The sequence below is a fragment of the Phacochoerus africanus genome, chromosome 2, assembly GCF_016906955.1.
Source record: "Phacochoerus africanus isolate WHEZ1 chromosome 2, ROS_Pafr_v1, whole genome shotgun sequence".
Classification (NCBI taxonomy): domain Eukaryota; kingdom Metazoa; phylum Chordata; class Mammalia; order Artiodactyla; family Suidae; genus Phacochoerus; species Phacochoerus africanus.
The window spans coordinates 267447519-267474695 of record NC_062545.1 but is presented as its reverse complement, the minus strand read 5'-3'; the positions used below and the strand labels follow the sequence as shown (position 1 = coordinate 267474695).

Below are 27177 nucleotides of genomic sequence, written 5' to 3'. Positions count from 1 at the left end.
GTGGTTGCTCTAAGACTTACCAAGTATATCTTAATTTATTAGAATCACGTACTAAGTTATACTAACTTAAGTTAGTGAAATACAAAAAATTTACTGAATATAGCATATTCCCTTTCCCCTTCTTTATGGTATTATGTATCTATGAATGATACAAATCTAAAAACACATTGTTATAATTGCTACTTTATACAATCTTATGTCTTTTAAAGAAGCTGAGAGAAGAAATACCTAGTTATAGCTGTTGTCATGTTAATCTTGTTTTATAAATTCTGCTCTCTTCGTTTGTTCTTGTAGATTTGAATTACCTTATTATTTCCTAAGCCACAATACAGCTCTGTTCCTGCCTACCTTGTTTTTCCTGTGATTAGAAAATACATCACATGTCAACATGTCATAGGCACAACTTATACATATTATATACAAAATACAAATGAGGAGAGAAAATGTGTATTTCTACTGTCTTTATCATCACATGATGTTCTTACTGGTGCTCTTTGATTTCTCATGTAGGTTAAAGTTTAGGGTCATGTGCTTTCACCCTGAAGAACTTTCCTTAGTACTGCTTGTGAGGATGTTCTGTTACCAACAAATTCTCTCAGGTTTTGTTTATTTCAGAATGTCTTTATTTCACCTTCAATTTTGATTAATAGCTTTGCTAGACACAGGATTACCGGTTTGGTTTTTACTTTGAGTACTTTGAATATGATATCCCACTAGCTTCTAGCATTCACTGTTTCTGCTGAAAAACCAGCTTTAATTCTTATTGGAGTTCCTTGTAAGTAATGAATCATTATTCTTAGCACTTCCAAGATTTTCTCATCTTTGGTTTTGAGCATTTTCACCTGCTTGTTCCCCTTTTGGATCTCTCTGAATTTATCCTACTCGGAGTGTACTGACCTTTCTTAGATGTGTACACTACAGTTTTCCAACATCACTTCTAATATTGTTTCTGCTCATTTCGCTCCCCTGTACTCACAAGTACATTAATGTTTAACAGTGTTTCATCTCTCTCTGAGGCTCTGTTTGTTTTTCCTGTTTTTCCCTTCTGTTCTTTGGATATTTTCGATTTATCTACCTTCAAGTTCACTGTTTTTTTTTTTTTCTTTTTAAAGAACTTTATTAGGGTTTACTTGATGTGCATTAAAAAACTGCACTTTTTTTTTTTTTGCCACATCTGCAGCATGTGGAAGTTCCCTAACCAGGAGATGAACTTGTACCACAGCAGCGACTCAGGCCATTACAGTGACAGTGCTAGATCCTTAACTCGATGCGCCACAAGAGAACTCCAAACTGTACATATTTTAAATATACATCTTGATGAGATCTGACATACTTATACACTCATGAACTCATCACCACAATCAAGAGAGTGAACAGATCCACAATGCCCAAACTTCCTTGCACCCCTTCGAATTCTCACCCTTCCTCTCTGTCTCATCTCTCCCCCATGCAAACACTGTTCTGCTTTGTGACTGTAGATTAGTTTTGCATCTTCTAGAATTATATTTAAGTAGAACATACAGTATGTGCTTTCCTTATGAGGGAGGAGGAGGTGTCTGGCTTCTTTCAATCAACTTAGTTATTTTGAGATCCTTCACAACTGTGGTAACAATAGTTCAAAAGACTTCAAATACTTCTCACATATTGTTTTATACATGAAGAGTCTGAGAAAAGATCTTTGCATATATTATGGAGATTTAATTGAAATAAAACATTGTATAAGTTTAAGGTGTTCACCATCATGATTTGATACATGTATATATTGGAAAATTACTATAATATGGTTAGTTAATACACCCATCAACATAATTATCATTTTAAAGATTAATCTCTTAGGAACTTTATATAATGCAGTACTGTCAGTTATAGCCCCGGCACTGTACATTAGATAACCAAACTTACTCACTGTACAACTGCAAGTCTTCATTCATTGACCAACATCTTCTTGCTTCTTCCACCACCACTGCCAACCCTTGGGCAACTATTATTTTACTCAATTTCTATGAGTTTTGTTTTTTTAGATTCCACATATAAACTGTGTAACCTGGAATATGTTGTGTTTCTACATTTGCTTGTTTCAAGATGTTTTTTGAATTCTCTTCCAATTTTTTGACTCATTGCTTGTTGAAGAGTACGTTATTTAATTTCTCCTTAGTTGTAGATTATCAAATTTTCCTCCTGTGGTTAATTTCTAGTTTTATACCACTATAGTCAGAAAAAATATCTGATATGATTTCAGTCTTCTTAAACTTGGTAAGATTTATTCTGTGACCTAATATATTATCTATCCTAGATAATGTCCCCTGTGCACCTAAAAATGTATTTTCTCTGCTTCCTGGCTAGAACTATGGAGACTGCAGAAGAGAAAAAGGAGGAGGTCCCGTTGCGGCTCAGTGGTTAACGAATCTGACTAGAAACCATGAGGTTGCGGGTTCGCTCCCTGGCCTTGCTCTGTGGGTTAAGGATCCGGCGTTGCCGTGAGCTGTGGTGTAGGTTGCAGACGCGACTCGGATCCCATGTTGCTGTGACTGTGGTGCAGGCTGGCAGCTACAGCTCCAATTCGACCCCTAGCCTGGGAACCTCCATATGCCTCAGGAGCAGCCCAAGAAATGGCAAAAAAGACCCAAAAAAAAAAGAAAAAAAGAAGAGAAAAAGAAGGTTCCTGCCCTGTCAGAACCCCTTAAGAAAAAGGAATGTCACAGCATAAGATCAAGTGCCTAAGAAAGAAGTTTGCTCAAAAGATGCTTCAAAAGGTAAACAGGAAGCTTATCCATGAAATAGCTAAGCATTGTCACAGGAATACAGGCAGATGTACAGGACTGGCAAATGGCTAGGATGGCAAGAAAAGCTGGCAACTTCTAAGTACTTGCAGAACCCCAACTGGCATTTGTCATCAGGAACCCTGGTACCAATGTTGTGAGCCCAAAGGTCCAAAAGGTGTCGCAGCTTCTCTGCCTCCATCAGATCTTCAATGGCACCTTTGTGAAGCTCAACAAGGCTTAAATTAACATGCTGAGAATTGTGGAACCATATATTGTATGGGGGTACCCAAACCTGAGGTCAGTAAATGAAATGATCTACAAGTGTGGTTATGGCAAAATCAACAAGAAGTCAACTGCCCTGACAGATAACACATTGATTGTTTGATCTCTTGGTAAATACAGCATCATCTACATGGAGGATCTGATTCATGAGATCTACTGTTGGAAAATGTTTCAAAGAAGCAAACAACTTCCTGTGGCCTTTCAAACTGGCTTCTCCATGAGGTGGAATGAAGAAAAAGACCACTCATTTTGTAAAGGTGGAAACACTGGCAACAAGGAAGACGAGATCAACAGACGTTAGAAAAATGAACTAAGGTATGATTATTTTTGTATTCTAGTCAGTTAATAAACAGTGACTGTGTTCAACTAAAAAAAAAGAATGCATATTTTGCCATGGCTGGATGGAATGTTTTGTGTATGTCTGTTAGGTCCATTTAGTCTAAAGTACAGTCCTATTCCAGTATTTCCTTATTGATTTTTCTATCTGGATGAACTCCCCATTTCTGAAAACGGAGTACTTAAATCCCCCCTTTTTTTTTTTTTTGCCATTTCTTGGGCCGCTCCCACGGCACATGGAGGTTCCCAGGCTAGGGGTCCAATCGGAGCTGCAGCCACTGGCCTACACCAGAGCCACAGCAACACAGGATCCAAGCCGCGTCTGTGACCCACACCACAGCTCATGGCAACGCCGGATCGTCAACCCACTGAGCAAGGGCAGGGACCGAACCCGCAACCTCATGGTTCCTAGTCGGATTCGTTAACCACTGCACCACGACGGGAACTCCCTCCCTTATTTTTTTTTTAATTTATTATTTTCTTCCTTTTTAAGGCTGCATCTGCAGCACATGGAAGTTCCAGGGCCAGAGGTTAAATTGGAGGTGCAGCTGTGGCCTATGCCATAGCCGTAGCAACACCAGATCCAAGCCACATCTGCCATCTACATCACAGCTTGCAGCAATGCCTGATTTTTAACCCATCGAGTGAAGCCAGGGATTGAATCTGCATCCTCAGAGACATCAGCCTCCTAACCCGCTGAGCCACAATGGGAATTCCTAAATCCCCTTTTATTGTATTGTTGTCTACTTTTCCTTTAAGATCTTTTGGTTTTTGCTTACATATCTAGGTATTCCAATATTGCATGCAATTGTATTTACAACTGTTATATCCTCTTGATCTACTGACCCATTTATGATTATATAATGACCTTTGTCTCTTCTTCTTAAATGTTTTGACTTCAAGTCTATTTTTGTCTGATACAAGTTTAGATACCATTTCCATTTATCAAAAATCACAGAATATCTAAGTGGGCTTGAGATTATTTACTATACTTCCCAGTATCTTCTGGTTCTTTTGTGCCTTGCTTTCTGCTAAGACAAAGATTTACATGCTTGTTTTGAAATGGTCTCTTTTGGTTTCCCTTTGCATGGAACAGCTTTTCACCTTTTCACAATGACACATGGATGAGTTTGTGTCCTTAAAGCTGAAATGCGTCTCTTATATGCAGCATACAGAGTTCCTCTATTTTTAAATACATTCTGACACTATGTCATCAACTGGAAAATTTAATTCATTTGCATTTAAAATAATTATTGATTAGATAAAAATTTATGTTATTAATTGTTTTCTGGTTGTTTTATAGTTCCTTTGTTCCTTTCTTCCTGTCTTACTGCCTTCCCTTAAGAACTGGATGATTTTCTATAGTGGTAAACTTTGGTTCTCTTTTTATCTTTTATGTATCTATTCTAAGTTCCCACTTTGTGGTTACCATGAGGTTTACATAAAACACCTCAGAGATCTAACGGTGTATTTTACACTGGTAAAAACCTAACTTCAATCACACACAAAACACTACCTTTTACCTTCCCAAACATTTTGTTTTTGATGTCACCCCTTTATATGTAATGTATAACACATTATAACACATCTAATATTACAGTATTACAGTATTATACTGATTTTGACCATATACTTACCTTTTGAGTGTTTTATTTTTTCATGTTTCCATGTTACTAATTAATGTTCTTTCATTTCTGATTGAAGAACTCTTTTCAGCATTTTGCTTAAGATCTAGTGATGATCAATTCTTTCAGCTTTCATTTGGGAATTACAGGTATCCCCCACTTTCCAAATGTTTGCATTATACCACTTTTCTTTTAGAAAGTCCTACATTAGTACCTGTATCTGTTAACTGAATCTAGTGAACTTTTGTGGTCATAGAGAATATCCTGAGAAAACCACGCCTATCCCAGGATAACTGTGGCAAATTCAAATCACTAAATATCCTGAGAAAACTACTCCTATCCCAGGATAACTGTGGCAAATTCAAATCATTAATATCCTGAGAAAACTACTCCTATCCCAGGATAACTGTGGCAAATTCAAATCACTCCAGAGGAGCAACATTGGAGGTTAACACCATGGGAATTAGGGAAGTAGAATTTACTAAAATAAGTGAACTAAACCAACAAGCAAGCATAAAAAAGTCCCAGAGTGGGGAGACCAGTACTGAGAACTGGAACAACCTATTACCTGAAATATCATATTTCCAACACAAAATTGTAAGACATGCTAAGAAATAAAATATTACCCATATATCCTTTTTTAAGACGGGAACACATACTGCTTGTGAGACTGACATGTTGGATTTAATATGCAAACTTTGCAAGTAGCCATTATTAACATGTTCAGTGAACTAAAAGAAATCATGTGTAAAGAAAGTATGATAACAGTGTCACATCAAATAGAAAGTATCATTAGGGAGATAGAAATTACAAAAAAAAAAAAAAAAGGACCAAATGGAAATTCTGAAGTGGAAAAGCACAATAATTGAAATGAGAAATTCACTAGAGGGGCTCAACAACAAACTTCAACTGGCAAGAGAAAGAATTAATGGAAAGAATTATCATCAAAATGGCAGTACAGGAGTTTTCTACCATCCTACCCTCAAAGAAGACCAGTTTAGACACTAATGGATGAGAGTGCCTTCAGGAAGTGCAGGATCAGAGAAGTTCCAGCAAATTGGTGGAACAAAAATATCCAAGACTGGACTCAATGAAGACATGAAAGGAACAGTTTTATCTGTGTCACCCTGCCCCCAAGGTGCCAGCAGATACTTACTCAGCCATGATTTCTCCCATGAGGGAAACTCAGAGTGCGTGATTGAGCACTCGACTTTCCCAGCTTTGTGGTATACCACCAAAAAGGCCCATTTCTTTGTCACTCCATCTAAAACCAATCAAACTGAAGCTGTCACTCCATCTAAAACCAATCAAACTGAAGCTACTTGAAAGAGAGCGCTCTAGAGGTAACATCTGAAATTGTGGTCTCCTCCCAGCAAGCCTACAGTTAAACCTCTATGTTCAATCCACCAATCTCTTCCCAATTACCTTTCAGCACAACCTCTGCTGTCTTTGAGAGTATCCTTAGCCTTGAACTTCTCTACAGTCCATGGTAAATAAAGTCTGTAACTCTGGGAAGAGATCAGTAGCTTTTTTATGGCGCACTTCTCACTGCAGGCAAAATCTGAGCTATAGCTATGAGGCTGGGAGTGTGGACAATGCCATTACTTCTGAGTGACGACCCATCTTTGAAGATGTGTATTTGGTGGGCATGGCAGGTAGTATAGTCATTTCTGGTATTCTTGGCTTGCCTCCACGAATGTGGAAGCACTACCCTATGTGCCAAAGCCACGGTAAGGACAATCAGGCTCTCAGTATTCTCAGCAGCGCTGTGCCCAAAGCAGAGCCTTCATCACAGAAGGGCTGGGGAAAAAAGGGGTGGGGTGGGGAGCCCCTACCACTCAGTCACACTTGGCCAGCAAAAAGCAGATGGAGAGAAGCAGGATGAGAAATGCTCTCATCACGCTCTTTTCTGGAAGACAGCCCTCCAAGCGGGAGTCGTGGGGACAGGGTAGGGGACAGTCCTACCTTCTTGACTGTATCAACCTGGAGTGGAGTTACCATCTTGCTCAGCTAGGAGAGGGGAGGGGAAAACCAAGCCTTAGACCAAATATGACAGATTCTTTACCAGATTTTAGTAAATTTCGTTGAATACATGTTTCTTCAATTGCTATCTGTCCTTTTGCCAAAGACGTCATTTTTAAAAAGTTGTTACCAATTTTGCTGGGAAGTTGGTCCACAAAGTTCACATCATCCATGGTGGAAGTCTCTCTCAGCCAGAACATTTAAAAATGTCAATCAGATTATGATATCATGCAAAACTCTCCAAAAATCCTCTTCATTTTTATAATGAAGTCCAAATTCCTACTAAGCACTTACAGAATTCTACATCATCCAGTTTTTACTCATCACTGGATCTCATACTTTACACCACTTGTCATTTACTTCACTCACTCTGCTCTCATTTCTATCCTAAAAAGGGTGGTCCCCCTCAGTTTTTTTATTTTCTATTCTCTATGGAAAGCTCTTTCTTCAGATTTCTCCATGGACAAGTTCCTCCTGATTTCATTCAGATCTCTGCTAAAATGTCACTTCAAGACATTCTCTACAGCAGTATTTGCCATTCACTCTTTTTTCTTCAAAGCATCTAAATTTACTTAATATACTCATTTTCTCATTTGTCTAAGAGTCTGTTTCCCCCAAAACATTAAAAGCTCTAGGAGGGCAGAGGGGCTTGCCTGTCTTATTCACTACTGTATCTCCCTCCAGTATTTAGAACAGTACTTGGCACAAAGTTAATACTCAATAAACACTTGTTGAAAAAATATATATAAACAAGAATCAAAATATTTTTAAAGCCACTTACATTTTAAGTGACATTAACAGATAATGTTTTTAATTTATATCCATAAAGAGCAGAACAGTAACAGAGTATGGGGAAAGAAGTAACGGCCATCTATTTTACTGAGAAAATATAAACAAATAGAAGTAGTCAAAAGCCAGGAATTTTAAGTTCTGTTTTAATAATTCTAAAACCTATTCGTCTAAAAAGCATTGCCGACCTGCCACTGTCTTTACACTACATACACCAGGCACAAAACAATTAACCACCTCTAACTCAATGGAAAATTGAAAACAATACTAAAATAACAAATATTTATGCCATGATCACTGGTTTTTACAGTTAGGGAATTAGAAGATTTAGAAACTAATCAAATTGAAAATCCTTAATCAGATATAAATGTGTCACACTTATTAATAATAAATAAAAGTCTTAGCATTAAAAAAAGAAAGGATATTATTTCTATGTCCTCACTTCCACTCCATACATTCTCAAGAAGGCCAAATTTTGCAGTGGGCTTATTAGTAAGGTTAAACGAAAGAAACTTAGGTTATATAGTTTTACCTTGAGTCCCGTTTTCTCATCATCACTTCCATTATTTGTAGATGGTGTCTCATCTCCTTGCCTGGAAACCAAGACAAAATCTTCACTATTAAGAGTAGACACAGAGTCTGAGGAGACACTGATTTTTCCAACAGAAGCCTTGTCATCCATGACTCAAGAATGAAGCTCAACTCATGAATGATTAAATATTTTAAAAATGCCTGAAAAACAAAAACCATAAAGATACTCATATAGAATGTCTGCCAGATATTCAATTATGCCCTAATTTTTACAAAATACATACGGAAAAACTTAAAAAAACTCCAAAATATTTTTCAAAGACTTTCACTACTTACAGTTTATGCTTCTGATTCCAGATAATAAGAAATTTGATGCAGTTCAGGGACAACATAGTTCAGATTTCAAAAACAAAAAACAAAAACATATTTCCTTGTGAATAACACTGCCTACCTACACTGATTTCTTTGGCCTATGTTTTTTTTTTGTGTGTGTGTGTGTCTTTTGTTGTTGTTGTTGTTGTTGCTGCTATTTCTTGGGCCGCTCCCGCGGCATATGGAGGTTCCCAGGCTAGGGGTCTAATCGGAGCTGTAGCCACCGGCCTACGCCAGAGCCACAGCAACGCGGGATCCGAGCCGCATCTGCAACCTACACCACAGCTCACGGCAACGCCGGATCGTTAACCCTCTGAGCAAGGGCAGGGACCGAACCCGCAACCTCATGGTTCCTAGTCGGATTCGTTAACCACTGCGCCACGACGGGAACTCCTGGCCTATGTTTTAACTCTGTTCTTTTTAGAGAAAAATTATGGACTACTAAACTTGTTTTCTATCCTTTAATTTGTAAAGCTGTACACGGAAATGAAATTCAAAGTCTTTAGGACAATAACTAAGATTTTTCTAACACTGCTGATGCTTATACTAAGGTTTTGTTTTGGTCTTTTCTGGGGCCACATCCACGGCATATGGAGCTTCCCAGGCTAGGGGTCTAATAGGAGCTGTAGCCACCAGCCTACGCCAGAGCCACAGCAACACGCAATCTGAGCCACGTCTGCAACCTACACTACAGCTCACGGCAATGCCAGATCCTTAACCTGCTAAGCAAGGCCAGGGATTGAACCCTCAACCTCATGGTTCCTAGTCTGATTCGTTAACCACTGCGCCACAATGGGAACTCCTTATACTAAGTTTTAAGGAACAAAATTTCACATTAACATTCAGGAAAAATAAATTCAAGGCAAGCATAAATTCTAGAGCAGGGAAATACCTTACACAGCAAGAAATCAGAAGTCTATTAAAAACTCAATATTCCCATCCCAGTTTCTTAGAACTAAATATGAACATTACTAATAAAAGTTTCATGCCAAAAATTTCCAGCAAGAAGTATAAAAATGTGTCACTTATGAAAAGCCATTCAATTATCTATTGACTCATGGAATAAAACTCGAATTCATCTACCACTTAAAAACCCGGTCCTGCATATTTTATGGCAATGTTCCCATTTCATTGTCAAAATAGCAACAGAACAATACAGCATTATACTCAGGGAGCTTAACCAATAAACAAAAGTTGCTCTGGCTGTATGCTCATCTTGTACCTCAAAAAGGTAAAGGTTCTGAGAATCACTGTTAAATATCACCAATTAAGAAGTCCTGATTTATACTTTGGATTTTCAATTGAATGTGTGTTTATTTCTTTCTTTTTTTTTGTCTTTTTGCCTTTTCTAAGGCCACTCCCGTGGCATATGGAGGTTCCCAGGCTAGGGGTCTAATCAGAGCTGTAGCTGCCGGCCTACACCACAGCCACAACAACGCAGGATCCAAGCCGCATCTGCAACCTACATCACAGCTCACAGCAACGCCAGATCCTTAACCCCAATGAGCAAGGCCAGGGATCAAACCTGAGCACTCATGGTTCCCAGTCGAATTCGTTAACCACTGGGCCACAACAGGAACTCTTGTGTATTTTTTTCTTTTTTGCTGCACCCATGGCATGTGGAAGTTCCCAGGCCAGGGATCGAACCAGTGCCACAGCCGCAACCTGAGCCACAGCAGTGACAATGCCAGATCTTTAACCTTCTGAGCCACACAAGAAGTCCTAATTGAACATATATTTATTGACCATATGCAATAGGCCAAGCACTATTTTTCTTCAAAGGCTAACATCTAGATAAATACCTGGCAGCAAGAATTACACAAACCCTGAATATTATAGTTGGAAGAAAACTTAAAAATTATCTATATTATTAAACAGATAAGGAAATGACGACCCCAAGAGATCTAGGGTCATTTAACCAGGTATAACTAAAGCTTAAACCCTGGACTTCTTGCTGCTTTCTATGTACATTAATTTCCTTGCTTAAAGGCTCTACATTTTATAGAACTAAATCTAAATACACAGTGTGTAGTGTGTAGCAAAGATGCTTCCAATGTACTATTGAAAAAAAAAGTTTTAAATGTGGTTTTGCTTCATCCATGCAATGAATACTTACCAAGTATCTAATGTATAAAGAACAGAATACACTCAACAAGAGGAATTAGATTCTTGCTCAAAATTAGTTTATAGTTTAGTAGAGAACAGAAACAAACAGGTTAATAGGTGCTGGCTTAGGGTAAAGAAAACTATGGAAACACGTTAGGAGAGTTAAGAAATGTATTAGAGGAGGCATTGTCTTTGCTGAGAATATATACTTTATATAAGTACCGTGCTTACTGACTGTACCATTGGAACTCCAGAGGATACATATTTTAAAACCTTCAGGTATTTGTCCTCGTAGGATCCTCTTCCTAAAGTGGTTCCCTTGCTTCTGTACTCAGTCAACTCCAATTAATTGTTCATGGTCTAATCTCCTTTTCAAGTAGCTTGCCCATTTTCTCCGCAGAGTCAAATGCATTGCTTGCCTTGTTTCTGTTCCCAAATCATTTTACATTTTTTTTACAGTACCTGTTAGGTTGTGTTATAATTTGATGTTGAATGCTAATATGTCTATTTCACAGATTAGGAAATTGAGGCTTAGAGAGATGGTATAACTTGTTCAAGGTAATGGTTGTAATTTAACTGGTTAGAAGCAAAGCCAAACTTGAACCCACATACCTATGATTCCAGAAGCTAAGCTCTTTCCATTCGATTAGGACGCTTTTCCAATGCCACAAATGTAGGCTTTGTTCTCAAAACACTACGTATCGTGTAAAAGAGTCTCTCTTTCAGAACTTGTACTTTAAGTAAGGTTTTCATGCTTAATTAGTCTTTTTCCATCTTTTAAAAAGTGACTAATAGTATGATAACAGAGGGCCTGGGAAAGTTCTCTAAAGCTATGATCTCAGAGACACTGACAACTTTCTACAATATTCTAGACTCAAAATAATGTACTTCGGAATTTACATTATAGAACTGAGAAGATCTGGCAGGCTCAAAGTTCAACCTATTTTCTTTGAGAGGGTGATAGGAAAGTACACTATATAAGATACTTTACTGTTTGCTTTGGCACCTGAAAGTAACAGAATCACCCAGTGGGAATGAGATTTCTCAAAACACTAAGCATTACAGGAAAAGTTATATAATAAGACTTTCCTTCTCTGGCCTCCATGAGCAGAAATGAAGAGAGAGTCCATGAGTTCTAAGGGCTCTGGGTAAGACAACCCCTTCTCTGGCCTCCACAATGAAGAGATGCCCCAAACTTGATGCACTCCTGGCAAAATCTAGAGTATTCACAACCTCTTTCCTGAGACCATAGGAATAATTTTGTTTTCAATCCCTACTTACATCAGTTACCAAAACAAGCCTCCTACTCCAACGGTCAATAAGTATCAACCTCCTCCCCCAAACACCCTGCACCTCCACCCCTCTTCCTATCTTTCTGCATACCACCTATCACATTTTTTACACATTTTACAATTTAATCATTTGTTTTAAAAGTATGGTGTAAGCATGAGAGCAGGGATTTTTGTCTGTTACACTGGTTGCTGTATCCTTAACAAGTGAAACAATGCCTAGCACCTAGTAAGTACTCAACTATTTGCTAAAGAAATACAATAAATGACAAAGATGGAAAAGAGCAAAAGCAACCCAATGAAAAGTCAAGAGCATCTTTTATAGACTGACAGTAAGAACAGACGTCATATTTGTGACAGTAAAGCACACACAGAGTTAAAAAACCCAAGTTAGTATACTGCTTCTACTACTGAATAGTAGCGCGAGCTTGGTCACACTAAGCCTCAGTTTCCATAAATGAAAATGGTGTACCATCTAGCTCACAGAAACATTATAAAAATCAAGGGACAGATACAAGTATATCCAGGAGCTGACTGCTACTGAAGCACTGTCAAGAGCCTTGATCATGGCCAGTTTTCCCTTTCCCTCTCTTCATTAACTGGAGAGTGAAACTAACCTCCAATTTTTTTTTTTTTTGTCTTTTTGCTATTTCTTTGGGCCACTCCCACGGCATATGGAGGTTCCCAGGCTAGGGGTCGAATCGGAGCTGTAGCCACCGGCCTACGCCAGAGCCACAGCAACACAGGATCCGAGCCGCGTCTGCAACCTACACCACAGCTCACGGCAACGCCGGATCGTTAACCCACTGAGCAAGGGCAGGGAATGAACCCGCAACCTCATGGTTCCTAGTCGGATTCGTTAACCACTGCGCCACGATGGGAACTCCTCCAATTTTAAAAGAATTAACAAGTATTAACTGATTTTGGTAAATCAATTTAGGAAATACAGTATTAGTCCAAAAACACATAACTTTCCTTATTTCATATTCTAATTTATTTATACATAAATATATGCAAAAGAATACTTTGTGTCCTTGTGTAATACTTCACAGATTACTAAAATGTACTTTTTTTTTGGGGGGGGTCTTTCTATGGCCGCTCCTGCGGCACATGGAGGTTCCCAGACTAGGGGTCCAACTGGAGCTGCAGCCACCGGCCTATGCCAGAGCCATAGCAACACCAGATCCAAGCCACATCTGCAATCTACACCACAGCTCACGGTAACGCTGGATCCCCAACCCACTTAGCAAGGCCAGGGACTGAACCTGCAACCTCATGGTTCCCAGTCGGATTTGTTAACCAGTGAGCCACGACGGGAACTCCCAAAATGTACATATTCTTTTCCTGTTTTTTATCATCCTAAAAATTCTGTAAGATATACAAGAATGATGACTTTTTTTCCCATTTTAAATAATATATGTACGAACACCCTAGTATTTGATAGGCACTCACAGTTTGTCTCCTTCTTTTATATAAGTGATGAGCCTAGACCCTTGTATGTCCAGTTACCAACAGGGCCAGGTTGGTGAGGGCCAGTTCAGGAGGTTTCATCCTACCTCTTTTAATAAGTCAAGACACTTAAAATAATAAGTAATTTTGTTTAATTATGCAACCTCCTACATAAAATCCAAAACTTCAGTTATGTTATATTCTATTCTATGCCATAAGTGAGTTTTATGCTCAACTATGCACTTCTGCAAAGATCATGGTAAATAAGGTACCTCAACCTTGCTGGCTGAAGATTCGTTTTCATTCTCAGTCTCCTCTTAAAACTATAGACTCAGCTCATGGAGAGTGAAATGGAAAAGAACTAGTCACGAAGAAGCCTCTATTGATAGTCCTTCAAAAGCAGTCAGCTCCTGTATAATCACTGTTTACTTTTTAAAAACTTTATAACTTCTTTTTGGGGAACAGAGTACCATCAGATATTTGTATTGTTTCTAACATTCAGAGCAGTAACATAAACAATAAACCTGCAGTGGCATGGATTTGCTAATATGCAATTAGTAGAGGCAAAAATCACCTCCCAATAAGCAACCTACTCAACCAGATAAAAGAGGTGATACTTATAATTGAACTCGACGTGCCTGAGACAAAATGTGCTAGTTCCCAGCCACTAGACCAGCACTCTAATTCATTTTTCTATTTCCTTGGTTTTCCTGAAACTATTTCTTCCTGAAGGAGTAGTATTAACTACTCCACTTCAATGGGACTCCCCATTCTCACTGAGCAGTCTCTCTCAAAATCAGGCTCCCCTAATGCTCACCAATCCTCACTGAACCTCCTCTTTTAAAACTGAATTCACACCTTGTTTGTGTGATCCTGGGTACTCTATTTAACACTCTCTGAGAATCTGTTCTGAAAGGGGGAAAATATGTAAACAAATAAAAATGAACAAAACAGGGAATTTCCTGGGGTCTAGTGGTTAGGATTTGGCACAACCCTTATGGCACAGGTTCAACCCCTGTGGCCCAGGTTCAACTGCTGGTGTGGGGACTGAGATCCCACATCAAGCCACTCTATGCTGTGACCAAAACAAAACAAAAACCACCCCCCCCCCCGAAAAAAACCAACAGAACAAAATTTAAAAACCCAAACAATTCTTTTCCGTTTTCATCTTACTTTTTTCCAGCTGATACAAATGAAAATGCTGTTCATCTCCTTACTGTGAAACTCTTATCTTTCTGCTTCCATTTGTCTACCTCTGGCTACTTTTTCTCAGCTGTCTTTTAGGTTCTCTTTCCTCTGCCCACTCTTTAATTCATCCTTTCCTTTTTCTTTCTCTACACTTTTCCCTAGCTATCTTAATACCTCATGTGGTAACTTTTTTTTGTATCCTGATGATACTGTAGCCCTTGCTTTCCTCCCTAATTTTATATGGGCATTTATGGGTTTTGCTTTTGTTTCCCTATTTAGTATTGACTGTTTGATATGTCTCAGGCACTAGGTATTACGGTGAGGAAAGTACACTTTACCCTTGACAGGCTTAGAGTAGCAGAGAAAATGGACAAGTAAACAACCACAATACTGCATAGTGTTTGGTATAACAGAGGTATGCAAATGCTGTTATGAGAATACATAGGCAGAATCTGCATGTGTCCCAGGCCCATCTCAAAATCCACTCTACATGTCCAAAGCAGACCTACACCTTCAGTCATATTCTTCCTCCCAGAGTTTCCCTATTCTGGTTAATAATCGCTGATCCAAGAAGGAAATGTCAAAAATAATTCTTGACTCCTTGGGACACTAATGGATTTTAGTTCCAAAACATGCCCCCAATCTATTCCTTCTTTGTCATCCATGTCACTGATCTGGAAGTACGTCATTCTTTCCCAACTTAGCTACAACATTAAGTCTCCTTTTATAGACTCTCTATAGTCATTATCAAAGCCTCAATGTTAACGTCCAAAATTCAAATCTGATCATATATCCCACCCCTTACTTTGACTGCTCCTGACTGAAAACGAATAAAATCCAAACTCCTTATACCATAAGTTCTTCAAAATCTGGAGACAAGTTATCATTCTAGTCTTATCTCCTTCCTTCTCCCCCATCAGGAATCTTGTGATACAATCAAATATTCTTTTTTTTTTTGGGGGGGGGGGGTCCTTTTAGGGCTGAACCTGCAGCATATGGAAGTTCCCAGGCTAGGGGTCGAATCAGAACTATAGCTGCTGGCCTACACCACAGCCAAAGCAACAGCAGATACGAGCCGCGTCTGCAACCTACACCACAGTGGGATTGTTAACCCACTGAGCAAAGCCAGGGCTCGAACCTGCGTCCTCATGGATACCAGTCAGATTCACTTCTGCTGAGCCACGCTGAAACTCCCAATCAAATATTCAAAATTTCCCTTTCCCTTCTATAATATTCCTTATTTCCCTCTAGGGTTCCTAAAGGCTTTTGCTTGCTTTTTAATTCTATCACAGAATTACAACATTTATCACACAGTAAGATGTTATACCTCTGGGAGTTCCCGTCGTGGCGCAGTGGTTAACGAATCCGACTAGGAACCATGAGGTTGCGGGTTCGGTCCCTGCCCTTGCTCAGTGGGTTAAGGATCCGGCGTTGCCGTGAGCTGTGGTGTAGGTTGCAGATGCGGCTCGGATCCTGTGTTGCTGTGGCTCTGGCGTAGGCCAGTGGCTACAGCTCCGATGAGACCCCTAGCCTGGGAACCTCCATATGCCGCGGAAGCGGCCCAAAAAAATAGCAAAAAGACAAAAAAAAAAAAAAAGATGTTATACCTCTTTTCTCCTACACTATATTGATCATCAAGTCCAGAAACCATTACTTTTATAAATCACCATGGTAAATACTGGTAATACAATGAGCACACACAGTCCCTTTTAACTAATTACATGTGGACAAGGACCTTCGGGTTTATTCCTATCATCTTCGTATTCTTACTTACTGGCAGGGCTCAATAAATGTGATTGGTTGAATAATACCCGTTCATCAGGGTTTAGGTTATAGGGTCTACCTAATGTGAGATGAACAAATGACAAATATATACTATGTGACAGGGAATGTGGATGTGAATGATGCCTGGAATGAAGACACTCAAAAAGAACTACTCTTGAGTATGCCTGACTGACTCCTCAAGTTCCCAACTGTCAAAACCAGTTAAACAATAAAAACTTATCTTGGATTCCCTTTAAACCAAAATACTCTTACCACTTCCCTCTCAATCCCCATCATTTTGTTGCTTAACGAATAAACAAATGAGTACAGCTTTAGGGGATCTTAAGGAGAGTGCTTAAATCATCTTGTCAAGTCTAGGAAAGAACAATACTTACTAGTTCCTGAGTAGCAATTACGTGCCCAACACAGTACTAAGAAGCTTTACATGCATTGTTACTAATCTTTACACTAACTTTGCCAGATAGGTATTAACTACATATGATAGACAAAGTGAGGCTTAGAATGGCTCAGTAACTTGCTTAAGTTCACAGAGACAATTGTACACCTTGATCCAAACTCAGGTAGCTGAGTGCCTCTGACCTTTTCTGGAATGCATCTCCCCTCCTTGGTGTTCCTATCACCATCTCCTCTAAACTGTACTCCAAGTTGCTCCCAGCTGTACCCTCCTAAAACACAGACAAAATCACTCTCTGTTCAGAAAAAGACAAGTCAGGAGGTAGCAAGAGAGTCAAGTCTCAAAGTTGCTATAGCAAGCCAATTTCTGTGGGTCTCCAGCCCTTTAAACAAGTATAAAGAAGGTTTTTAAAATCATACTGTATTAATCTCAGCTTTTTTCTTTTTTCCTAGCTTTGCAGTTTCCCTGAATTGGTTTTCACTGACCTTTTCGCAGCCTATCCCAGGGAAGGGTGGGACAAATCTAACAAAACTCAGTGGAAAAATCATTCTGTCTTTATAAAAATAAATTCCTTTCCACCACTACTAATTGCTAAACAAAAGATGTGTCTTTGTTTAAGTCTCACTTTGGATTTGGGGCTGTTTCTTTGAATTATTTTAGTGAGCTAAGAGAACCATATTAATTTAAGCCTTCTGAATAATTTCAGCTTAGCTTTACTTTAAACACCAAAAAGAAAATAAAATTTAATCACCTTGGGCCAACAGCAACTAAAAGCAAGGAAAACCAGCTTATTTAAAAGTCACTTTTAGGCCAATTTTAACCTATAAACACCTGTGACAATTTACTTATTTAAACTATGAAGTAACTCTTGGAGTTACCATCATGGCGCAGTGGTTAATGAATCCGACTAGGAACTATGAGGTTGCGGGTTCAATCCCTGGCCTCGCTCAGTGGGTTAATGATCCAGCGTTGCTGTGAGCTTAGGTTGCAGACGCGGCTCGGATCCCGCGTTGCTGTGGCTCTGACTTAGGCCAGTGGCTACAGCTCCGATTAGACCCCTAGCCTGGGAACCTTCACATGCCGCAGGAGCGGCCCTAGGAAGGACAAAAATAAATAAATAATAAACTATGAAGTAACTCTCTTAGTTCAATTCCAGATGAACTATGAAAGATACCTTAATTACAGGAAAATAATAATTTGTAAGACAAAAGCTTTTTAGTTTTTAAAAAGATTTTGAAACTTTTAATCTTTAAAAATTGTGGTTAAATATACATAACAAACTTTACTATTTTAGCCCTTTTGTTGTTGTTGTTGGCCTTGCCCTCGGCATGTGGAAGTTCTCAGGCCAGGGCTCAAACCAAGCCACAGCAGTGATAACACTGAGTCAGTAACCACTAGGCTACCAGGGAACTCCCACTTTTAAGTGTACAGTTCTGTGGCTGTAGGTACATTCACGTTGTTGTGCAACCATCACCACTACCTATTTCCAGAACTTTTTCATCTTCCCCTACTGAAACTCTATACCTATAAAATTCTAACTCCTATTTCCCCAGGCAACCAACATTCTACTTTCTGTCTCTACGAATCTGACTACTTTGGTACCTCATGTAAGCAGTGGTATCATACGGTATTTGTCCTTTCATGGCTGGCTTATTTCACTTAGCATAATGTCTTTTAAGTTCATCTATGTTGTAGCATATGTTAGAATTTCCTCTCTTTTTAAAGCCAATGCCATTCCATGGTATGTATATATCACATTTTGTTTATCCATGTAAGTTTTTAAAACCTAATTGTAGGGAGTTGCCTTCTGGCACAGTGGGCTAAGGATTTGGCATTGCCACCGCAGTGGCTCAGATAGCTGCTGTGCCTCAGGTATGGCCAAAAAATAAAAAACCCCCAAACCCCTAATTTTAACTTTATAGGATCCTTAGAATAAAACTCATAAAATCGAAACAGAAAAGTGTCTAAATACAACAGCCAATGTTTTCAGAGTTACTTCTCACTTTCTCCTGACTTAATCAAGCTTTATTAAGACTTTTTAAAGTTAACAGTCTGGAATTACATACATTAAGGAAAAAAAAAACCCAACTAGGACTTAACTTGGACAATACTGTAGTTTCAGTTTTCTCATACATAAATGAGAAGACCAAACACTTTCTACTCTTCTGTGAATTAGAGTATCCAGGATAGGGGAGTTGGGGGCAGGAATGCCAGGTGCTTCCCAATCCTAGTCCATGACATAAGCATAATTAGTTCCATTTTTACAAATGATTAAGACTCAGAACCATTAAGCATCTTGCCTTCAGTCATATATTAAGTTCAAAACTCAGGAGAGCTATATCTTTTTGATTCCAACATTCACACTCTCCCATCTGTATCTTTTTTTTTTTAAGGGCCACACCTGTGGCATTCGGAAGTTTCCAGGATAGGGATGGAATTGGAGCTGCAGCTGCCGGCCTACACCACACCCAGGGCAACATGGGATCCAAGCCACATCTGTGACCTACACCACAGCTTGCAGCATCACCAGATCCTTAACCCAATGAATGACATCTGGGCTGGAACTCACATCCTCACAGATACTAGCTGGATTCTTAACCTGCTGAGACACAACAAGAACTCCTCTCCCCTCTATATCTTGATAATTTTAACAAGAGAGACAAAAAGTGAAGAAGTGGTGATGAAATACACATAAAACAATTCATTTAACTGTGTTGATTATATGAGTGCAATACCGACAACTGGAAAAAAAAAAAAAAAACCATATAAGTGGTTTTCCCATGTTCCTATGGCTATTTTAGGAAAGAGCACTTTAGTTTTTTCCAGAACTCTAGGTATGCTGGCTTTAAGCCACTTCAACACCATATCTCTGCAACTAAATATTTATTTGGATGCCACTGCCACAACAGAAACCCACCTCTGGGAACACAGGGAGTGTTAGCTTAATGTTAATGTACTACTCACTCACAAGGTCCGAATGTATTTCTAACCTCAGTAGTATACTTTTTGTTGGTTTTTTTTTTTTTTAAATGGCTGCACCTGCAGCATACAGAAATTCCTGGGCCAGGGACTGAATCCAAGCTGCAGTTGCAACCTACGTTGCAGTTGCAGTAACACCAGATCCTTTAGCCCACTGTGCTGGGCCAGGGATTAAACCTGCACCTCTGAAGTGACTCAAGCCACTGCAGTCGGATTCCTAACCTACTGTGCCACTGTGGGAACTCTGAGTGGTATACTTTTTTTTTTTTTTTTTGGTCTTTTTAGGGACGCACCCACGGCATATGGAGGTTCCTAGACTAGGGGTCCAATTGGAGCTGCAGCCACCCACCTTACCCCACAGCAATGAGGGATCTCAGCTGCTTCTATGACCTACACCACACCTCATGGCAATGCCAGATCCTTGACCCACTGAGAAAGACCAGGGATTGAACCCACATCCTCATGGATGCTAGTTGGGTTCATCAACTGAGCCATGACGGGAACCCCCCTGAGTAGTATACATTTTTAAGAAAAGTACCCTTGTGTTTTTTTCTAGAATGGATTTCTAAAGCATAAAATAATTTATACTAGTGTTTTATAAATACAAAAACATGAATATTTTAAAGCAACGCAGGATTTTATTTTCCTCATTTTAGGAAGTTAGTCAATACAGTTCCCTTCTCATCCACAGTGAAGAAAACGATCTATTCCACTTAGAATATCAACCTGTCTATACTCACATCTGAAATGTGAATTTAATGCCAAGCAAATCATCTGAAAGATGACCAAAATCTGATATTAATGCAGTAAATATGGTTTCTCTTTTCCTTTTTTTTTTTTGGCCGCATGTAGAAGTTTCAGGACCAGGGATCAAATCTGTGCCATGGCAGCAACCTGAACCACTGTAGTGACAATGCTGGATCCTTAACCTGAAGTGCCACAAGGTAACTCCTCTTTCCTTTTTCTTTTGTTTTGTTTTGCTTTTTAGGGACACCCCTATGGTATACAGAAGTTCCAGGCTAGGAATTGAATCTGAGCTGAATCTGTGACCTACACCACAGCTCACAGCAACGCTGGATCCTAACAAGTCCACTTGGCGAGGTCAGGGATTGAACCTAACCTCAGTGGTTCGTAATCCACTGAACCACAACAGGAACTCTTTCCCATTTTTTATCTAAGATATTAACTTTTAAGGTTAGACAGAAATCAGATTTTTCTTTAATTCACAGAGAATTCAACAGGTAACTCAACAAAGATATAACCATTTCTTTTTTTCAGGTATAACAGAGGTCTATTCATAGGAAACTGTATATATCACAGCAAAGAGATTTACATGACATGTTTCTACTCTCACCTTGCCAGAATCTGTTTATCAGCATACTTCAAGGGCATAAGAGAGTTTATTACCTCTACAGTAAAAGTATTAAAATCATTAACTCATGGCTTCTCCCAGAAGTATTACACAAATGCCCAGCATTTAATCCAATTTAGCCTTGAATGCTATCTAACTACCCACGATGATAATTAAAATATGTTCCCAAGGAAAGATTCTGTGTATCAATTGCTTTTCCTGACACAAGGACCACTCTCAGAAAATGGAAAACAAGATGATAAACACATGCTGTTGGTTATAATTACTAAAGTGGATAAATAAGAGAAAAATGAAAAAAAAGTCAAATCTTTGTTTAGCTTTAAGAGTTAGTACCATTTTGTTAAAGTTACCACAGAAACTAATTTGCTAATGTACCTTAAGAGACTTCACATTTTATTTTGGAGAAAAATGTATTGCCACAAAGATTAATGGATGCCATGAGTTGTGATTTATTACATAAAAGCTGATGCAATCTTAACCGGTAATATGTAACAACTATACATGCATTAACTCTTAGAAAAGTGCAAACCTCCAAATTTGGCAGCACAGTCATACAATTAAGAAGATATACATCTCATCTTTTAGAGCCAAAGTAATATATACTATTTAATGTCAAGCATGAACTTAAAAATAAGTTTAAGGCTTATTTTTACTATTTTGTGATCCACAGCAAAAGAGACCTGGGAGGAAAGTCAGGCCTTATAAAACTCTATTAGTTCTGATGACTATCTCAAAGTACTATGGTTAATTTGACAAAAGGGAAACTAACAGGTTAAATTCTATAAACTAAAGTGTTCATGACTTGCAAAATGCCATATTTGGTCAGAGAGTCTTTGCACATGACAAGAAACAAGGCGGCTTAAGGGTCAACAAGAGTGGTTCTAAGTTTAAGGGTCTATCCAGAATTGTTTGGACTCAAGTTTTCCAAAGAATAAGGATCTCAGGATCAACACAAAACTGGAGGTGCAGGGGCAGACCAGGTAATCATTTTATGCAAAAAAGAAACAGCTGTTAAAACTGTTTTATTATGTACATCCACAGACAGCTAAGTCCTTAGCCTTGGATTTTCTCGCTTTAGAATCTAACTATGGAAAACCAACAAAACAATACAAAGCACCCAAATGTCACGCTAAACTCTGCTTGGGTTAATTTAGCACTGTGTTAACATTTGAGTTCTATCTCCAAAAAAGATTAATAAGAGTTTTATACTCATTTATTTCATATGCTTGAAAAGTGTGATATCTGATTATATGAAAAACTACAAAGACAATACTCAAGCTGTATTATGTTAGAACCTCAGCACATCAGTATCTATAAAGACAATAGTTACAACGATTTAAACTAATTATTTTCTGAAGCCTGTACTCAAAGGTCACTTGTTAAAACAAAGTGAAATGGTGAGACCTTCAAAATAGGCTTCATCTGAGCTAGGAAACACTTCAGCTGGCAACATGCTCAATAAAAGACAATGACTTCTTTAGAAGAACCTGGGCTGTAAAGTCTAGCTGGAAATATACTAATAGAAAATGACTTCTTTAAACAATCTGGGGTGTAAAGTTGAGATGTTTATAGGAAATCATGTCCCCTCATGTAGATAACGTACATAGTACACTTCTTTCAATAGGCAGTAGAAAAAATAGGAAATAGGTGCCTACACTTTTACACAGTCCCACTAAACTACCTTTTAATGCAGATTAAGCACCTGTAAAGTGCTAATACAACATTATGCCAAAAAATGCCGAAATGCATACAGTTGGCAGGTTACTTACCCAAATATACACCTTAATAACAATGACCTGACAACTGTAAACTGAGTTATAAAACTAAAATAAAAAGAAAGTGTACGACATAGCAATCGTTCGATTTTAATTACAAATTTGAGTTGATAATCTGTATTAAAACTATATGTGAATCTTAAATGTTACCAATAAATACAAGCCAATCATGGATTCAAATTTTATTTATGCAAATTGAGGTCTACAAAAGATCATAACGAACACCCGATTCATTTTCAGTTTTTATAAATAAACTCGATTTAAAAGCTTTAAATACATATTAAAACACCACCCTATACACGCTAGAATTAAGACCAAGAGGTCCTTCATTAGGAAAAACAAAACGTATGTGCACTCCCTTGGCACTTAAGTTTTTCAACTTTTCAGACTTCAATTTTATGTGACCAACTCAGTTCAAGTTACTCTCCATTGCTTTTTTTCCTTCCTAAATAAACAAAGCAGCTGGAAACAGACACACACAACTTACTACTCCAGTCACATGTACGTGAATACAGGTGTTTATTGAATGAAAATATCAAGTGAATTGAGAAACCCTGCCCCCGACAGTTTTTCTTTCACTGACAGCAAACAACAAAAGTTCCCAAATTCAAGTTGGAACATGATTTTAAACTAACGGAGCACTTGTAGCGTGAGCACTAATAACATGATCACTTAACAAGGTCGGCTAGGACAGTTGTTTTCAAGAAAAAGGAATCCTCGAGTAACCATAAGTATGGTGATGTCTGTAAAAGCAGGTGCAGACAATAACAGCGTGAGAGTAAGAACACCAAAGTACTACCAGGCAATGGACAGCGAACTCCTGGAAATCTGTAGTTAATTACCCCCAGGCTCAACACTTAAAACCCGGAAAAGTGTTGGGAATCAAAACTCAGAAATGAGGTATTGTGAGCAGATACTTGAAGTATCTGGGGAGATGGGATACCAGGGACACTTCCATTGCAGGTGCAGAAAACAAGACAGCAAGGCCAACACGAGAAGGCAGACCGACATTAGAATAAAGCAAGTCTTTCAAATTAGGCGCAGCCCAGGAAGCTAGTGTGAGGCCAAAGCCAGCCCAAGTCACAGATACAGGCCCAGCGGGCAACGGGGAGAAACTGAGGCGGAGGGAGCAGCCGAATTCCCAAACAGGACCTGTCCCAAAACACGAAAGTCAACAGACAAACCGGCTTTGCTGGGGGGCGAGAGGCATGGCCACAAGTGCAGGACGGGGAAGACAGACACCCACCCAGACAGGGGGAACCGGTTTGGGCAGGGGCTCCGGAGCGTTGTCGCTTGCGCATGCGTCCTCCCCCCTACACCAGGGCTCCCCCTCCCCCCAATCACTGCTGCTCTCAGAACCCGGTTCGTCGAGGGAGCTGAGCGCAGTCTCGCCTGCCCTGCCCCTCGGGATGAGAACACAGCTTGGCTCCCCGCAAGGGCTGTCGGAGGACACCCCCGGGCTTAGGGGATGGGAGGGTGGGAGGAGGAGGAGGGGAAACGCGGCCCTACCCGACCCGCCGTCTCCTCCTCCGCCGCCCGCCGTTCGCCGTCCCGGAGGCTCCGCCGCCTGGGCCTCCCCAGCCGCCCTGCCCCCGCCCTCCCCGCCCCCTACTCACGTGAGAGCGGCTCCTTCCGCCCTCCGCCCCGCCTCCTGCTCTGTTTCATAGGTCTGCTGCAAAACCGTGCTGCCCAATTGGCCCAACAGCGGGCGGCGGGGGCGTACTTCCTTTCCTCGAAGCCCCACCTGGACTTTAGCCCGCCTCTAGAGACTGCGCCTGCGCGGAGTTTGCACTCTACGAGCTGGACACAGGTGGGAGGTGGGCTCTGCCATGTTCTTCTTGCGCTTAGACCGGCGGGGGTTCTTTCTACATCACCGATTGGAAGCAGGACTGGCAAGGGGAACAGGCTGGGTAGTGTCTGTGGCGTCTGAGAGGGTGTACAACCCCCAAACGACTGGTGCTGGGGCAAGGAATATCCTACTCACCTTTAACGTTTAAGTGCTGTTTCAGAGTGGCCCTTAATGATACTTAATTCACCTGGCCTTTATTGACCGCGCAAAAACGTGCCAAGGATTGTGATGGGTCCTTTTATAGATCGCTTGGTTTTATCACAAACATTACGAATGACGATTTTTGTCATTTTTAGAGTCCAGCTTAAGTAACAAAACTTGTGACTTTCAACTCAGGAGGGCTACTGGCTACGACAGCTGCCTTGAGATATGAGACACAAAAAAGGAACAGAAATGAACAAGGTTGGAATTCCCGTGGCGGCTCAGCGGAAATAATCTGCAATCTGAGTAGTATCCATTAGGATGCAGGTCAGTCCCTGGCCTCGCTCAGTGGGTTAAGGATTTAGCTTTTCGGTGAGCTGTGGTATAGGTTGCAGACGGGGCTCAGATCCGGTGTGGCTGTAGCTGTGGCTGTGGCAAAGGCTGGCAGCTGTAGCTCTCATTCGACCCCTTGCCTGGGAACCTTCATATGCCACGGGTGAGGCCCTAAAAAGAAAAAAAAAAAAAAGGAACAAGGCTGTTTCAGGGTGGTACTCAAAGATGGGGCTGGGATTTTATTTAAAATCATTAAAGGAGTTCCTTTGTGGCTCATGGGGGTTAGGAATCCTGCGTGGTCACTGCTGTGGCATGGGTTCAGCCCCTATCATGGGAACTTCCACATGCCCTGGGCTGCCAAAAAAACAAAACCATTCAAAAGAGATATACAGAGCAAGGGCAATAGAATGAAGTTTAAAGTGCCTGATATGAATAAATTTACAACGTACAATTTTTGTTGGTGGAAACAAAAATAAGGAATAAAGGTGCTAATTAAGTCTTGAGAATTTATGAAATTATTCCTCAGCCTCTCCTTCACTCTTCTTTCTTTATTCAAAGCATATGCTCTTTTCCTGGTAAATGAGTCATCTGCACCATTTTCCTGTGGCTATTGCATCCAAATCAACCAGAAAAAACTCAAAGAGCTGTGCTCTGTTGCATCCTCTTTGTGACTTCTCTATTATAATTAGATTTGGCTGCATTCCCACAGGAAGAGTTTTCTTCCTTTTCTCCTTGTGTGTTACATAACAAAAAATACACACCCATTTTAAAGTATTTAAATAACAGATATAACATTAGGAAGAAAGAAAAATCCCCTGAAATCCTGACACTCTGAAAAAAACACTTTTAATGGTTTGGTGACCACACAGTTATGTAATTTGTTGATTCATGTGTGTACCCCAAATATATATGTATATCGTAACAAATTTTTAAAATAAAATTTTATTACAAAACCAGTGCAGTATGACCTGGAGAAAAATGGAAAATAGGGACAACCTAAAATTCAAAAATTTTGATAAAATATCACATTCCCACTACAAACGTTAATGCTTTCATATCCCTTTGAGTGTCTACATATTTGTTTTTCAAAATGAGACCACACGGTTTAACAATCTTCTTTATTCAGTTAACAATATCTACATTACCATTTCACTAAATTTTCCTCTGATACCTAAGTATAATCAAATTTTATGTTGAGAGAAATATATATTTTTAAAGCTAGTTTTCCCAAATCACCATCCAATCCAGGTTCACCCATCTGGCTCTGGTTCTGTTGTCTCTTAAGTGTTTTTTCTTTTTATCTTTTTCCTTTACTTTTTTTTTTTTTTTTTGCTTTTTAGGGCCAAACTTGCAGCTTATAGAGGTTCCCAAGCTTGGGGTTGAATCAGCTATAGCTGCTGGCCTACACCACAGCCACAGAAACACCATATCCAAGCTGTGTCTGCAACCTACAACACAGCTCATGGCAATGCCAGATCCTTAACCCACTTAGTGAGGCCAGGGATCGAACCTGCATCCTCATGGATACCAGTTGGATTTGTGTCCACTGTGTCACAAGGAAACTCATCTTAAGTATTTTTTCAATATATGACTTAAAAAAAATTTAAAGATACTGGCTATTGAAGAAATCAGTCCAGCTAAGGTGAAAATTTCCCTTTGAATCTGAATGGTTGCTCCCTCAAGAAGTTATTGAGATTGTTCCTTTAGGCTTTATATTTCCTAGAAACTGGAATTTATATCTCAAATTCCATAGATTGATGTGGTAAGCTGGAGCCAGACTGGGAAGGTTCTTGAATAC

General features: G+C 39.5%; 1 protein-coding gene and 1 pseudogene across 2 annotated transcripts in view; one reads left to right on the top strand and one right to left on the bottom strand.

The window, feature by feature from the left end:
* The window catches only part of RABGAP1 (RAB GTPase activating protein 1), a 176067-nt gene extending 151417 nt beyond the window's left edge, over positions 1–24650 (bottom strand). Inside the window, exons 1-2 of one of the 2 annotated variants that reach the window (XM_047768348.1) lie at positions 24566–24650; positions 8349–8548 (exon numbers count right to left, since the gene is read on the bottom strand). In XM_047768348.1, the coding sequence (XP_047624304.1) occupies positions 8349–8498 (150 nt within the window). In that variant the 5' untranslated portion in view covers positions 8499–8548; positions 24566–24650. Of the gene's footprint in view, positions 1–8348; positions 8549–24565 lie in introns of those variants that run through there. The other variant, XM_047768349.1, reaches the window with a different exon arrangement.
* On the top strand, positions 2620–3345 carry LOC125121455 (60S ribosomal protein L7-like; annotated as a pseudogene).
* Positions 24651–27177: the final 2527 nt, after the last annotated feature.